The following is a 15,001-nucleotide window of genomic DNA, read 5'->3' as shown; positions in this document are numbered from 1 at the left end:
GTGAAAAATTGAAGGGGGTCTGAATACTTTCCGTATCCACTGTATATTACATATCCATTTCTTTATTCAAAATAACAAATGAGAGGTGATGCACCTCAGTTATTTCTTTAACACTATCATAGCCTGCATCTGTTTTCAGAATCTGCCCAGTTCATTGAAAGTTGCAGGGAGCGAGAGAGAGTTCTGGTTACATTATGATTAATTTAACTTCAATGAATTGCTTCATCAACATGCTGTGTAGTGGTCAGTGTTTTTGTCTCCAAGCTCCTTAGACCTGTATTTGTAGACTGGCACACTTTTCTTGTTACTTTTTTGTGCATGTTAGTTAAATTGGCTTTAATTGAATGAGTGTGGGTACAGTATGTGTTTGTTTTTGTGTCTGAGTAAGCTGAATGATAAGCGAGTGTCCCATGGTAGGTTTTTCCTGTTGATTATCTTTTGTTGTAAGTGAAACAGCAAAAAAAATATGTGTATACACAGTATACAAAATTGCCACTGGTAGTGAATATTTGTTATTACTATGTCGTATGTTCACTGAACATATTTGAAATTACATCCAACTTCTCACGCTTTTCTCCCTCCTCCAACCCCCCTGGTTTATAAAGTGTGTGAATGACAAAACCCATTATAAGGTTTAATTCTTTCAGTCTTTCCGTCATGCATCTTGGAAATTGGCTTGCAGAAGTTAGCATTGAATATTATATGTTAGCTAGGATAACTAACATATGGGTAGGAGCAGAACTGTGATTGCAGCCTTTACCATTACTAACCAAAAATTAATTTATATTTACATGTGAGAGGAAAAACCATGCATTTGTGGCACTTCTTATGTTCCATTAAGTAATTTTAGCATATTTTTTTTCTGCACTTAATGCAATTTAAGTTTAAGTTTAAAAATGCACAAAAATCTAATACAGTATACAAGTCCAGAATAGCAAGCAGATTAGCTGTGTGATTTTTAGGCGAGATTGGGTCTGGAGTATTTTAGTCGGTAAGTTACCTTTGAGAGTTTAAGGTTAGTGCTGCTCTCACACTGGTGTGTAGGAGCGAACTGCTTCTTCTTACACACTGGCCCTCACTACCATGGGGCGTACATATTATTATGTAATTGAACAAATTTTTTATAATGCAGTTTTGTAATACCATTTACTTACACTTATTTACACCCACAGTTCATCAGTGGTAAGTGGGTAATAAAATAAATATGCAGTGTCTGTCACATTTTTTTCAAATCCTAATTTATTTCTGTATCCTAACTTGGTTATTATCACACCCTTGCTTCAGCCTTTACTGTTTATGCCATATTTCACAAAGCACTTTACAACGATTTATGCAGTTTGATGCACTGGGACTGAATATCGGCTTCAACATTAGTTTTATACTGAATAAGTAGGCAGATTGTTTGTTTTATTGCTGACGTTAGTAGTTATAATGTCATGATTCAGAATCCCATAAAAACAGCATTGGGGAAAAAAAAGATAAAAAAAATGCACACACCTGCAAATATATGTTATGGAAATATGTTATAACAACATAAGCCCTTTTATGTGAAGTAGATTTGGGATATGGAAAAGTGATAAGGAACATGAAAAGGCAAACTGCTAACCTTAACTGAAGGATTTTTCTAGCTCTAAACTAGAGGTGGCCAACACGGTGCCCGCGGGCACTTGGTCACCCACAGGGACCACATGAGTTGCCCACAGGGCATTTTCTAAAAATAGAGCTAGACACAATGGAGCTCTGTCTAAAAATTGTATTTAATTGTGTTGCTGTTCTGTCTGCGGTCAAAGCCCCCTATGACTAAACGTGGCAGAAAAGCTAAGGAAAATTTTCAATATATTAATAATATCATTAAAAGTGAACCGTGCAACTTTGTTATTCAGGAAGTTTGTATCAAACAAGTAGCCCTTCATATTACTCAGTACCCTTGAAGTAGCTCTCAGTTTCAAAAAGGTTGGTGACCCCTGCTCTAAACAAACACCCCTTTTTTCAGAGGTCGCTTATATACCACGCCAAGCATCATACTAGCTAATAATAAATGTTTGTACGATGCTATTTTATTCATTAATGTTTATATTGATTCTTGTTTCTCTATAATTGTTAAGGATTTCTCAATGAAAGTTGTTATACCTATTCTGTGAAGATATAACAAACAGACTGATGTACTGATTTAATAACTAATGAAAATGTCTAAACTCCATCAAGAGTAATTTCCTGCACAGTGCGGTTCATACGATTCTCCAGCAATGGGTTCATGACTTCTTGCTAAACATGAAAGAAAAAACAAGTTTAGAAATGGATAAACAGAATGAATGATTTTGTAGGACAAAATTTCAGCTTTTATCAAATTTTAGCACTACATGGATGCTCCCAAAATTTTTGATTGAGTCAAAATACCTGAAAGCTTAGTGTGTCCTGGTCTTACACTGTTTAGTTGATAAGATGCTCTACTGTATGTGTGGTTTACAGGATTCCTACACTGACCAGTAGGCTGCAGCCAAAGTAATAGCTTATTTTAGGGGGTCTGAGTAACGGTAAGGAAGTCAATTCTGTAATAGTGAGAATATTAATAATTTTACCCTAATGGCAAAGTATGGTTAAAAGTATGTATGCTTGCTTGAACGCTATCAGAAATATTTACTATATGGTTAAAACAAGCATTAAAGGCTCTTGGTGATCCCTCTTGAACCTGAAAGATGACAATAACAGGTCACTGAATTGTACTTAGTGCTGGTGGCCATCATATGGTTGACCACGGGTGTTTCATAGCTTATTTTATTATTATTTGTAGCTTATTTTCACTTTACTACATTCTTCAAACAATATTTTATTTACCCTTATTCTAACTAATGAACAAACACCTTTTGAGCCAATTATTTGTAGCATAATGTTAATAATAATAATGTTAGCTTTTCTTGTTCTGCAGGAGGCTGTTATAATTGTATCTGTGTTAGCAGTGTATAATCAAATCATTTAATCACTTAGGCATATTTCCAGTCTCTTGAAAACACAATTAATAATAATGCACAATATATCTCAATATTTGAAAAAGTTATATTTTTAACTGGAGATTTTGCATATTGCATCACAGTATCATTTATCCACATATAAATTCCATAATACTCAACAGTCAGCCCTTTTTCTTCATACTTAAATCTGCTCATTTTCTTGTATGGAGTCCAATAAGCTGCGATGATCATAAAGGCATCTATTTTTTTTTCTGCAGAATTTCTAGACTTGCTCATACTGTATACTTAACTAAAGTATAGATTCCATAAAATGGAGAATATCTACATTATTTAATCATTATATAGGCAACTATACAGTACATTGTGTCAAAATGTTTTACCATTTCTTGTGTCATCACTCTTTACATCTGAGAAGTTTCTTATTTATTCAAACACTTGACAGTAGTTAATAGAATGACTTCTATATTGTATGTGCTTTTATACAGTGATACTTTGAGCATTGCTTATATAATGGTTTTTCTGAACTCATCAGTGCACATTATGGTTTCTTATGGTCATTGCAAACTGAAAAAATGGAAGATTTCTTAAAATCTGTTGTACCTGGAGCAAATCCAAAGAGAATGACTTAAAAGACATTGTCCCTCTTTGGGATTGTTTTCATATTGTGTCTTGTTACAGCTTGTAATTGCAATGTATTTAGCAGAGTTTGCCATTCAATACAAAGTACTCAAAGTGAAAAGTTACATTTTTATATTAGAATTGACTGGTTTGTGCATTTTGCTACATCTTATGAGCAGAAAATGGCTGGCTGGATGGAAAGTTTTTAACAATGCATTTTACAAATAGTATGTGACAATGTCGTCTTTGATAAAGTGGTCACCAGTGCCAAGTAAAAGCACAGAGAGAGAATTATCACTAGAATTCTGATCAAGAAAGCAAACAAAAAACACCTGTTGGCCTCTTAAACACGTGGGTTTGTCTGTGCAAACGTACAAGCCACGCTTTGTAAACAAAAGAGAAAGTTTGTGGTGATTTGAGAAGTGTATCTACTGATAAAACATAAGTTACTTTTCTTGTACAAGGCAGGGAGAGGATATTTATGGATCACCTGGCTGACATCAGATTGTAAGCCTGGAACGTGTGAAGATATTTAGAAAAGAAATATAAAAATTATGATTGATGTTTATCCATGATCAACAGTCGCCTGTAAGTTTAGGCAAGACAGGCAATTTATCGCAAAGCAACCTGCACGTATTCCATAAGCAGATATTTATTTCTATGTTGAATGCTTTGTGTAACATTTGCACATGAATACCACTGGCTTGCACTTCTAGGGACCAAGATTGTTGTATTTTCATACTCTTTTATGTTTTTTTTTTTTACACAGTATACAGTCTTTATAGCATATTTCAAAGATCACTGAAGAAGACATTTTCATTTCCATATATATGTGCTATATTTATTATTTCTAAGTAAAAAAAAAAAAAAAAGTTTAAATATTTGTATCGCTATATTATTACTCCCTTTCATAGCACTAAATGTGGTTACTAATTTGTTCTTAAAACACTTCAGTACAGTACATCAAGATGAAATTGCATTTGATTGTGGAGTTGTATGCCTGCCATGTAAGAGAATTTCCTTTACTTTTGTTAGTCTTTCATTCTTTCTACCTTCCTTCCTTTCTTCACATTACACAAGATATGTTCTAAAAGTATCATCTTAATTTGTAAATGTCTTCATTTGATAAGCTGTTTACTAATTAAATCAATTTTTGTTATATTATGTGTTGTGTTTTCACAATAAAGCACATATAATGTCAATAATTTTCTTATGTGCTCCTCATAACTAATAATGTACTCACTTAGCACCTGGCCAGACAAAAATAAAATGAGACCCATATAACTGCATCAGTTCATTAAAAAGCAGTATGCCTTGATAGTGGACTTTTTGGGTTATCCATCTTAGTTTTGTATTATCTAAAATGTTTAGCTTGAGAGTGTGTTGTTGTAGCAGGTCCAGCTTGTACTTGACATTTTCATTTCTTTTCTCACAGGATGTCCTCTTATTCTACTATACACAGTGGTGTGGATTTTGTTCTGTCCTGAATCATGTCCTCATCCAGTTGGCTCATTTTTTTCAGTTTAACCAGATGTTCACTGTATCCAGGTAAAATTATATATATATATATATATATATATATATATATATATATATATATATATATATATATATATATATATATATATAAAAAATGTAAACCATGTTTTACTATACATTTTTGTGAGAATAGATGCATATCTAGTTGCTTGCAGAGATTTATTTTGGTAGCTGTTTTCATGTTTGTATGGTTATTAGAATTTGGTGTCAATTTTTGGACACAGCATTCCATCAATAATGCATTTGCATCTAAAATAATGTTTTATACTAAATCAATGGACACAACACTACAAGACAAAAATGAAAAAAGTGTTTCACAAAACTATTGTCTTATTTTCAGAAATGTTATGAAATAAATATCTCAGTGTAAAGGAACCAGAATATGCTGAACCAAGATAAATACTCTAAAATGTGGCATACTCTGATGTGCAACCAAATGAGATTGATCAGACATCATTGCATCAGACTGATTTAAATTCATACACTACAGTCTCATCTGGATCAGAAGCATCTGGTCTGTACCTGAATGGGTAGTGTCAGTGTTCCCATTGTGTTTGCCGAGGAGGGTGACTTCTAAAACAGCCTGCTCTTTATAACCATGAACCATGCATTCCGTCTGCATAAACCCCTTTTTCCACTTTTTGGATGGAAAAAAATAATGTGGAGGATTTTTGTCTATAAATACAGGGATCAAAGAGGATTTAGCTGATGACTGATCCTGCATCCTTACATCAGATGTTAGAAGTTCTCACTGCCCTCAGACACACACACCAGGTGTTTGCCACTTCTTTTGGACACTTCATTCAATACCATATTTTGACATTCTCTCAGTTGCTGTCTTCCTTGTCAAGCTCCATGCCTTATAATATTCAATTATTTTGAGGATATTTCATATCTATGCCGATGACATCCAGCTATATTGTTGTTTTACAAGCCAATAGCTATACAGTTTTGCTTTTCTTGTTGATTGCCTGACAGAGATTAATAAGTGGCTCGTAGCCAACAACTTAAAGCTAAACTCTCAGAAAACAGAGCTTCTGATTTGTGCCCCTCCTGACCTATACACAGCAATTAGCCAAAAGCTATCCGGCACTTTCTAGCTTCTATCAGGTCTCTTTGTGCAACTTAGGTATTGTTTTTGATCAATCCCTGAATTTTGATGGCCATTTGAGGTCCCATATTCGCGCCTGCTTTTTTCATATGAGAATCTTTCCAAATTAAGGATTCTTGTTTCTAAGGCCAAGATGGAAATACTTACTCATGCTTTAATCTTATCATGAACGGATTTTAGTAATTCTCTTTATACCTGCCTAAGCAATTCTGGTTAAAACGCCTTCAGACCACTCAAAACGCAGCTGTCAGGCTTTTAACATGCTCCCATAAGTGGACACATATTACTCCTATCTTGTTCTCTTTGCATTGGTTTCCAGTAGAATTCAGGATACAAGCTAAAATTTTTGTACTCTTTTATAGAGCTTTGCATGGTCAGGCTCCTCAATACATGATGGATCTCCTGCACCATTACACCACTAGTCGAGCCCTGAGATCCAGCCAACAAGGCTTTCTTTCTGTCCCTTGCTCCAGGCTGAAGACACATGGGGATCAAGCATTTCAATCTATTGCTCCCAGACTGTGGAACAGTCTTCCTCCTGCACTCAGTTGAACAGTTTAAAGCCCAGCTTAAGACTTACCTTTTTAGACAAGCTTTTGGGTAGTTTTTGTTAGTATATTTTTACTTTATTTTTGTTATAACTTCTTTGTCCTTTTATTGTACTACAGCCCTTTATGACGCCTTTCTGAAAAAAGTGCTTTATAAATAAATTTTACTTTACTAGCTAAAATCAGCAGATCTCAGACCTGGTAACAGCATCTGTCTTTTAAAAATCGCCAGACACATTGTGCTCTGCAAAAGAGGCCTTAGCTTAAGGTTAGTGTGTAAAGTTACAATCTCATAGTTGACAGCTGTTTGTTTTTTAATAAGAATGCAATTTTAAGCAAGACTAATTTTCAAAAATAGTGAAGTTTAGGGCTGGTTTTGGGTGACTCCATAAATTTATAACCTTACTTATTACCTCATTGCCCTGAAAGATTTCATAATGCTGAAGTAGGTTGGTAGGTGGATATTCTGGAGATACCTTTGAAGAGGTGCGCTTTGTACCCTGAGCATCCAAGACCAGTGTGTCCATTCAAGGCCTTGGCAGTTGTACCATAAATGTGTTCTGTGTGATTAACAAAAGAAGTATTGTCGGTACAAATTACTGTTTATGATATTTATTTTAGAATAAATGCTGCTAAAAATGATCTGCCCTGGGAGTACATGGTTGACCGGTTTCCAACTATTCTTTTCTTCCCTAGTGACAGGTAAGCTGCTAAAGTGATATATATATTTTTTTTGGTACATGGATTTGTTTTGTTTCTTCTTTCTCACTGGGTGATGCAGTTAACAAGCCTGATATAAACCAGAAAGAATCCATGCTAAAGTTACTGTTGAAGGGTAGCTCCTTGCCTCAGTGGTCATTTCTCATTATCACTAAACAGATATATAAGGCAAAGTGGATCTTCATCTGTTTTGACATTTGATCTCATTATTACCCTTGCAAGGGTCTATTTAGATACCCCAAACTGTTTTCTTTTATCTGTTGCATGCACAGGCCTTTTTTGACCCACTTCTGACTCCCATTTTTAGGTGCCCTGGATACCTGATTCTTCACCCTGGCCCTATTTTATATTGATTGGTCATCATAACCTGTATTAGCGGTCATCCTAAGTTTGAAAACAAGTGACCTTCAGGATGTGTTTATGGGGTGTAAAATAAATAGTACCGTAAATTGAGAATAAAATCCACTAAAAATAGAGATTAGAAAACTACTAAAATAGATGCACTTTATTACTTCATTTGTCCCAAGGGGAAATAAAATATGTAGCAGCTGTGAAAGAAATGTGACATTTGGAAACTTTTATTTTTTGTAAAGTAGGGGTGTGTTACTAAAAACCTTTTATTATATGTAATTATGAGCAAACTTCATAACCCACAAGAGGTGGCAAGGTAAACATTTCTTAGAAGCTGCACAGATTCTGGGATGTTTTAGACTTTTTTTTCCCTACTGTTCATTAATTTAAGTTTCATCCTGACATACATTTGGAAAATGCATTTATTTAAAATCATAAAATATTTTTAATAATTTTTCCCAATTACAAAACTATTGCTGATAGATTACAAGCTGATTAATTATTAAATATTTCAAAATAACCAATGCAAAATAAACAGGAAACAGGAAAGCAGTAATAAAATAAATTAATATGATGGTTTGGTCTCTTTGTTGATTCACAGTCTATAAAAGTCTTTCCTGTTAACTGAGCTTTGTTAGATTGTTCTTTTAATGTGTCAGAGTGCTGCACAGTTAGGCCACGTTTTACTTGATCTGTTTGGACATCACGGCTTTATCTGTCTTTCATCCCATTTAATTGAAGAGTCACTGAAATGAACATGTCCTTATAAGAGAATTTAGCCCAGTTGTGTGCATGGTTTCCTTAGGTTGCTATACTGTACTTTAAAATGACCAACAAAAAAGCACATCTGGATAAAACTAAAGCTGGTGCATTTTTTTTTTTTTTTTACCTTAACAGAGCTGCTATTCTTATATATCATAATGAGTAGTGAAATGTATTGAGAGCAATGTCACAAAAGATAAAGAATTTTTTTCCCTCACCTAAATCACCCTTTAATCAAAGTTTAGTTACTTTGCTGCTCATATGTAGATGTGTCTGGGAAATATGCGCTTGACTTTCTGTGTGAGATGCACAAATACGAGTTTATTTGCCTTCTAAAAAGCAGAAGTGGACTGGCTGCTCTGGCATATGGTTGCTATGGCATTAGTTGGGTAAATTTTAATGATGTCAGATCACAAAGAAATCTGGGTCCTTCTTACAGTCGTGAATCACTAAAGAGTCAGATGTATGACAAGAAAAATTACAGCAAAAATATTTGATGTTGAGTCAGCAGTGCTTTTAACAGTTTTAAAGAATTTGGGATATATTTTTAGCTTCATAAAATTACAAAACATAATGTTGACTATAAAAGGCTTAAACATTTTCTTTTTTCCAGTAAGGTAATCAAATGCCCATGGTGATAGATGTAGCACACCCCCCAGAAGAACTGGTGTCTTGCCATTGAAGAATATTCCACTTCTTTCCCTTGAAAAGCACTTGGTTTGCTTTCATAGTATATTTTGGCTCATTGTCCATCTGTACTTTGAAGCATCGGCCTAATAGTTTTGCAGAATTTGGTTAAATCTGAGCAGAGAGTATAACCAAGTACACTACTTCTGACAGCAGTCATATCATCAATAAACATTGGTGACTGACTTCCATTCACAGCAGTGCATGTTCATGCCATAAAACTGCCTCCATTATTTTTCAGACGATGTGGTTATGAATCAGATCATGAGCCATTCCTTTTCTTCTCCATACTCTTCTCATTCCATCCTATTGATCTTAGTTTCCTTTGGCCAAAGAAATTTGTTTCAGGACTGGACAGGCTTTTAAAAAATGTTTTGTGGCATGGTCTAAACTGTCCTTCCTATGCTTGAGGTTTGCAAGTGGTTTGCACATTGTGGCAAACCCTTTGTCTTTACTTTCATTAAGTCTTTTCTTGATTGTAGACTTTGGCAATGATAGGTCTACCTCCCAGTGTGTGTTCTTGGTTTGGCTAAATGGTGTGAAGGGGTTCTTCTTCACCAAGGACAGAATTCTGCAATTATCCAGAACAGCTGTCTTCTGTGGTTTCCTAGAACTTCTGGTTTTGATGAGCTAACCAGTGTGTTCCTTCTCTTTAAGAACTGTAACAACTCCATGTGTTTCTATCATCTCTCTAAAGGGTTTGTTTTGTTTTCTCAGCCTAATGATGGACTGTTTTTTCATTCTTTGGACATCATATTGAGAGTTCATGGTGACAGGTTCCATGTGCAAATTCCACACTTGGAACCAATTCCAGACCTTTTACTTGAAATGAAATAATGAGGGAACTGCTCCCACTTGGTTATGGAACATCTCGTCAGTCAAATGTCTATAAAATTGTGAGTCTCTGAAAATCAGGGGACTATGCAGAACAATGGCTATTGTTCCTAAATGGCACATATGATATTTTTGTTAATCCCCTTAAATTGAAGCTGAAAGTCTACACTTCAGTCACATCTTTCTTTCAGATCCATTGTGTTGGTATATGTGGTGTTATGGGTCCATAGTTCGTTGAGTAAAGGCCGTTTTTTTTAAAATAATCACTGCTCTCACTGCGGCTTAGCGAGGGGGCGTTGGGCCATAGCAAGCCACGGGGCGATCTGCGGTGTGGGCGTTTCTCACCTAGTGCACAGGTGAGGAACTGCCCGCATCCGTGATTGTTCCCGTGGCTAATGTGCTGCCGCTACTATGGCCCCACGCTAGATAAAAGAAGCGTGAGTCGGTTAAGGAGGGGAAGAAAAAAAAGAAAAAGAGGTTGCAGAGAAGAAGGCAGGAAGCAGGAGTGAGAAAGCCGGTTGAGAGAAAGAAGGAGAGCGAGCAAGTGCAGGCTCACTCTGTATACGAGCAGCTGGGAGAGGCGAGCCCAAGTGAGGTGTTTGGCCCGCACCTGAGGGCCGAGGGTAGTGGTCGCTCCTGCTGAGCGATTGTTTGGAGCAGGAGTGACCGAGAGAAGGTTGGCTCGCCGCAGCAAAGAGTCGGAGATTGGGAAGAGAAGCCCCAGTGTGAGCATCCTGGTTTCTGGGGAGCCCAAGTCTCGGTCTAGGTGAGCTGAACCAGAGCCAGGAATTGGAAGGCCACCAGATCAGTTGAGTAGGAGAAGGTCAGCTGCAGGTATGGCGACTCTCTCTTGCAAAGCCCAATGGGAGAAGCAGGGGAGCCACCAGGTAAAAAGACACCGGACTTTGTGTTTTTAAAGGATTACTTCCTGCATTGTTTTAACCTCGTTTTAAAGGATTGTTTTTTCTATTTATTGATTTTAACCTCCCCGTTTTTCTTTTAATGGATTGTTTATTTAATGACTCTTTTGATGCACTGCACTTTATTTATTTGAACACTGTTTTTGATTGTCTTTATAATAAAAGCACTTGCACATCTTTACCATCCCCTTGCTCAATTGTTGCCTTGACTGACTAGCTCATCGGTGACATTACCAACGGTATTGGGTTCAAGGGCTCCCAAGCAGCGATGGGAGCATGGAGCCGAACCCACATCGTCACAGCATACATAGCCAAAATTATGACAATTGTGTCACTGTCAAATACTAATGGATCTCACTGTACTGTATATAACGTGCTTTCAGTATGTTCCTCACATGTCAGGGGTTATACAAATGACCTTTAGTTTGCCTTCAAAAACCAAACAAATGACACAAATTTAGTGTTTGCAGATTCACTTTGCTGTGTGTGTCAGCGAATATGCATTTCAATTAGTACAGCACATGTAATATTAATAGGTAGATGTGCTTTGAAGCATTGAAACAATAAATACGTCTTATTTTGGTATTAGTTGGAGTTGTGGCTCTGAGGCTAGGGATTGGCACTGGCAATCGGAAGGTTGCCGGTTCGAATCTCGTAAATGCCAAAAGGGACGCTACTCTGTTGGGCCCTTGAGCAAGGCCCTTAACCTGCAATTGCTGAGCGCTTTGAGTAGTGAGAAAAGCGCTATATAAATGCAAAGAATTATTATTATTAACAAGTTGAGCAGCTCATTTCATCTCTGGTGTAGACAAGCCACACAGCCACTTCATTTGAAACTTTCTTTGATTTTTTACTTGCTACAATTGTCCTATGTGCTTAATGACAGATGCATGTGTGGTTCTTCCACAACCCTGAACTGTATACAACATTCCTTTCAAAGCATGCATGAATTGTTTTCTAAACTAACTTAATTTTTAAATAAAAGTGGCAATAATATATATATATATATATACAGTATATATATATATATATATATATATATACAGTATATATATATATATATATATACAGTATATATATATATATACAGTATATATATATATATATATACAGTATATATATTTTTTTTTTTTATAAAAGGCACATTGTCACAATAGCATGCTGAAATTCTCTAGCCTTGAATTCAGTGCCCTTTCAGACATGACTTCAGCCATTTTTCTTTTTGACGTGTTGTGCGGTGCGCTATCACCATTTTAAAGAAGTCGGGCCCTGGCTGCGGCTCCGCAGCTGATGGGTGAGGTCTCTGTGCCTGTTTATTTCACTTGAGCTCATCTTTTTAGGCCAAAATGTAGAGATTCCCTCATTTCAAAGTTAGTCTAAATATCATAACACAAAAATTTCTAATGAGTTCAAAAGTAGAACAATTGTGGACCACAGCCGAATTGTGGAGCTCAAGTGGTATGTTGGCCTTGACTCGAAAAATTCCACAATTTTAATGTAAAGATGTCCAAATTTTCACTGGTGAATGTTACTTGGATAACAGGTTTAACCACACTATATTCCGAAAAATATTTGCTTGCTACCTTTTAATGTTATAATTGTAGAGTTGATTTAGAACTGGTCTACAATCAGGAATGAAAGTAAAAGAATGTTCCATCATGTTGTAACAATTGTTTTTCCTTTTCCAGAAAGCACTTAAGTGTGAAGTTTCCTGATGCGCCCATCAACCTCCCCAATCTGGTTCGCTTTGTCATACGGTATTCAAGTAGGCGCTCCTCTTCTGAAGTTCATGGCCAGGCTGCTCCCAATCCTCCTACTAAGGCAGGAAGTCTGCAAGCTCAGATGGTGCTCTTGGAGAATGACGTCCATAAACTACGCAGAGAGGTCCATACCTTGCAGCTAGCAAAAGATCAGCTCTCAAGGCAACTTTCTGAGGTTAGGCATGAGAAGCGGCAACTTACAATTCATGCCCACACTCTAGAGAAGAGGAACACAGAGCTTCAGCTTCAGGGTAACGAACTTGAAAAACTCTACGAGCAGAAGAAGCAGGAGCTGGATGACACAGTCGAGAAACTCCAGGAGCTTGCTGATGCTTCTGAGAACTTGCTAACTGAGAACACTCTACTTAAAATCTTGATGGCTTCCATGAAAGAAGAAAGAAAAGCTGCTCTGACAGAAACTTCATCTTCATCAGATGAGCATCTGCTGGAAAAGTCCGATTCTCAAAGAGAAGAACTGTAGACGAATACCAAGCTTAAGCAGGTAGTGGTAGCTGCACAACACTGTGGGTTTCTCCAAGTTCAGACATCATATTGTGATGAGGTGTTTTTTGGACGCTAACAAATTGATGTTCACATATGTTTGAGAAACTAAGGAAGCAGGATAAAATATTTTTGGAGAATCTTCTAGTAATCATTTCATTTCTACAGCATTTATGTTAAAATGACAATTGTGGTTTCTATGTTACAAGCTGTCTGAGGGAAGAAATTGCACAGATTGTGTGCCTTTAATTTTAGCTCCTGTAAAAAATAAGGGCTTTTATTGGGATCAGCAAAAGGTTCAAAAACATCTGAGGTAAAGGTGAAAAATTCTGAGCGGTGCTTCCAACTGACACTAAAATCTTAATGTCTTCTCTTAATGATTCTCCATTTGGATGGAGGGAAAAAACCCTTATTACCGAGTTGTAATACACTTTGGGGATTCAGGGTTATAGAATCATGGTTAGTTTAAACATACTACTGCTTTACGTCAGGACTACAGAATTCATGAAGGCAATGTGATCCGTAATTGCAATCTGAAGAATAAATTATTTTGTTTTCTTAGTTGCATACTCTAAATGGCCTGTCCTTTACACTGGATGAAAAATGTTCATCACACAGTGATCCAGAGAGCTGCATGTTTTTAACTGTGGGAGTACATCTTCCTTTACAGATTACTGAAATACAAGTTTAACAAGATGTCATCGCATCAATCTTGTCACAGACATCTCCAATCCCAGTGTGAAACGCTGGGTACTTTTGAGCTTGCAGTGCAAATCAGCTCCACTGAAGTTGGATTTGTGATTAAGATGCACATGGAACATAAAGTCCAAAAGGAGCACCAATTACAAATAACAAGGAAGCAGCTTCTGAAAAGGATTTAGGTTGATTCATGGAAGATGACGGTTGCACCGTGCAGAAGCAATTATGAAGGCAAGTAAAATCTAAGATTATACTATAAAAACTGTTGAATTTAAATTAGGGGACATCATGCTTAGACTTTATAATGGACTACTGAGGTCCCATCTAGACAACTGTATGTACTGCTGGGGTCACCACAGTACAACAAAAAAAAAAAAAGGTGCAACAGGTCTAGCTGGTGTATACAGCCAAGGGCATCCTGGGACTGAAGGACATGGCTTAGTCTGACAGACCTGGGAGCTAAAGGATACATTTGGCATTTTTGAAGTTATTTCTTCACAATTATGTTATATAGTAGAGTGAGCAGCGTTAGTCCTGGAGGGCCGCAGGTTTTTGTTCCAACCCAGTTTCTTAATTGGGCACCAGCCTTGCCAGTAACCAACCTTATTTAACTGTAGGGCTTGTTTGTGTTTTAACTCTGTCACGTCTTTCTTTTTCCATTCTAAAGATATCATCCAAATGACTTGTAACCTGAAGTAGATTAGTAATTTGCAGTCCTTCATTTTTTCCCTCTTTTGTTTCCTTCCAAATATTATATTAAACCAGACAGTACATGATGAACAGACACCACTGTAAATGGAGACAAGTTAGATGGAGAATTGCTAATTCCTTTGTCATTTGCCTCTTATTTCTAGTAAGAAATAAATCTTTTCATTCACTGATTTTTAATTAAGAATAAAATAAGCAATTAAGGATGGGAAATACTAAAAAAAGTTAGACAACGCCAATTAAGCTGAAATACTACTTGAACAGTAAGTGCTTC

The 15,001-nt window shown here is 36.4% G+C and overlaps 1 protein-coding gene across 2 annotated transcripts in view; it reads left to right on the top strand.

Moving 5' to 3' along the window:
* Positions 1 to 13,881, top strand: part of txndc11 (thioredoxin domain containing 11) — a 64,752-nt gene extending 50,871 nt beyond the window's left edge. For both annotated transcript variants that reach the window (XM_039775862.1, XM_039775861.1), the window contains 3 exons: positions 5,023 to 5,135; positions 7,407 to 7,487; positions 12,748 to 13,881. In XM_039775862.1, the coding sequence (XP_039631796.1) occupies positions 5,023 to 5,135; positions 7,407 to 7,487; positions 12,748 to 13,300 (747 nt within the window). In that variant the 3' untranslated portion in view covers positions 13,301 to 13,881. The remainder of the gene's footprint in view (positions 1 to 5,022; positions 5,136 to 7,406; positions 7,488 to 12,747) is intronic.
* The last annotated feature ends 1,120 nt before the right edge of the window (positions 13,882 to 15,001 follow it).

Source organism: Polypterus senegalus, chromosome 13 (assembly GCF_016835505.1).
Source record: "Polypterus senegalus isolate Bchr_013 chromosome 13, ASM1683550v1, whole genome shotgun sequence".
NCBI lineage: Eukaryota > Metazoa > Chordata > Cladistia > Polypteriformes > Polypteridae > Polypterus > Polypterus senegalus.
The sequence above is the reverse complement of the archived record's forward strand: the minus strand, read 5'-3'. Positions and strand labels throughout refer to the sequence as shown.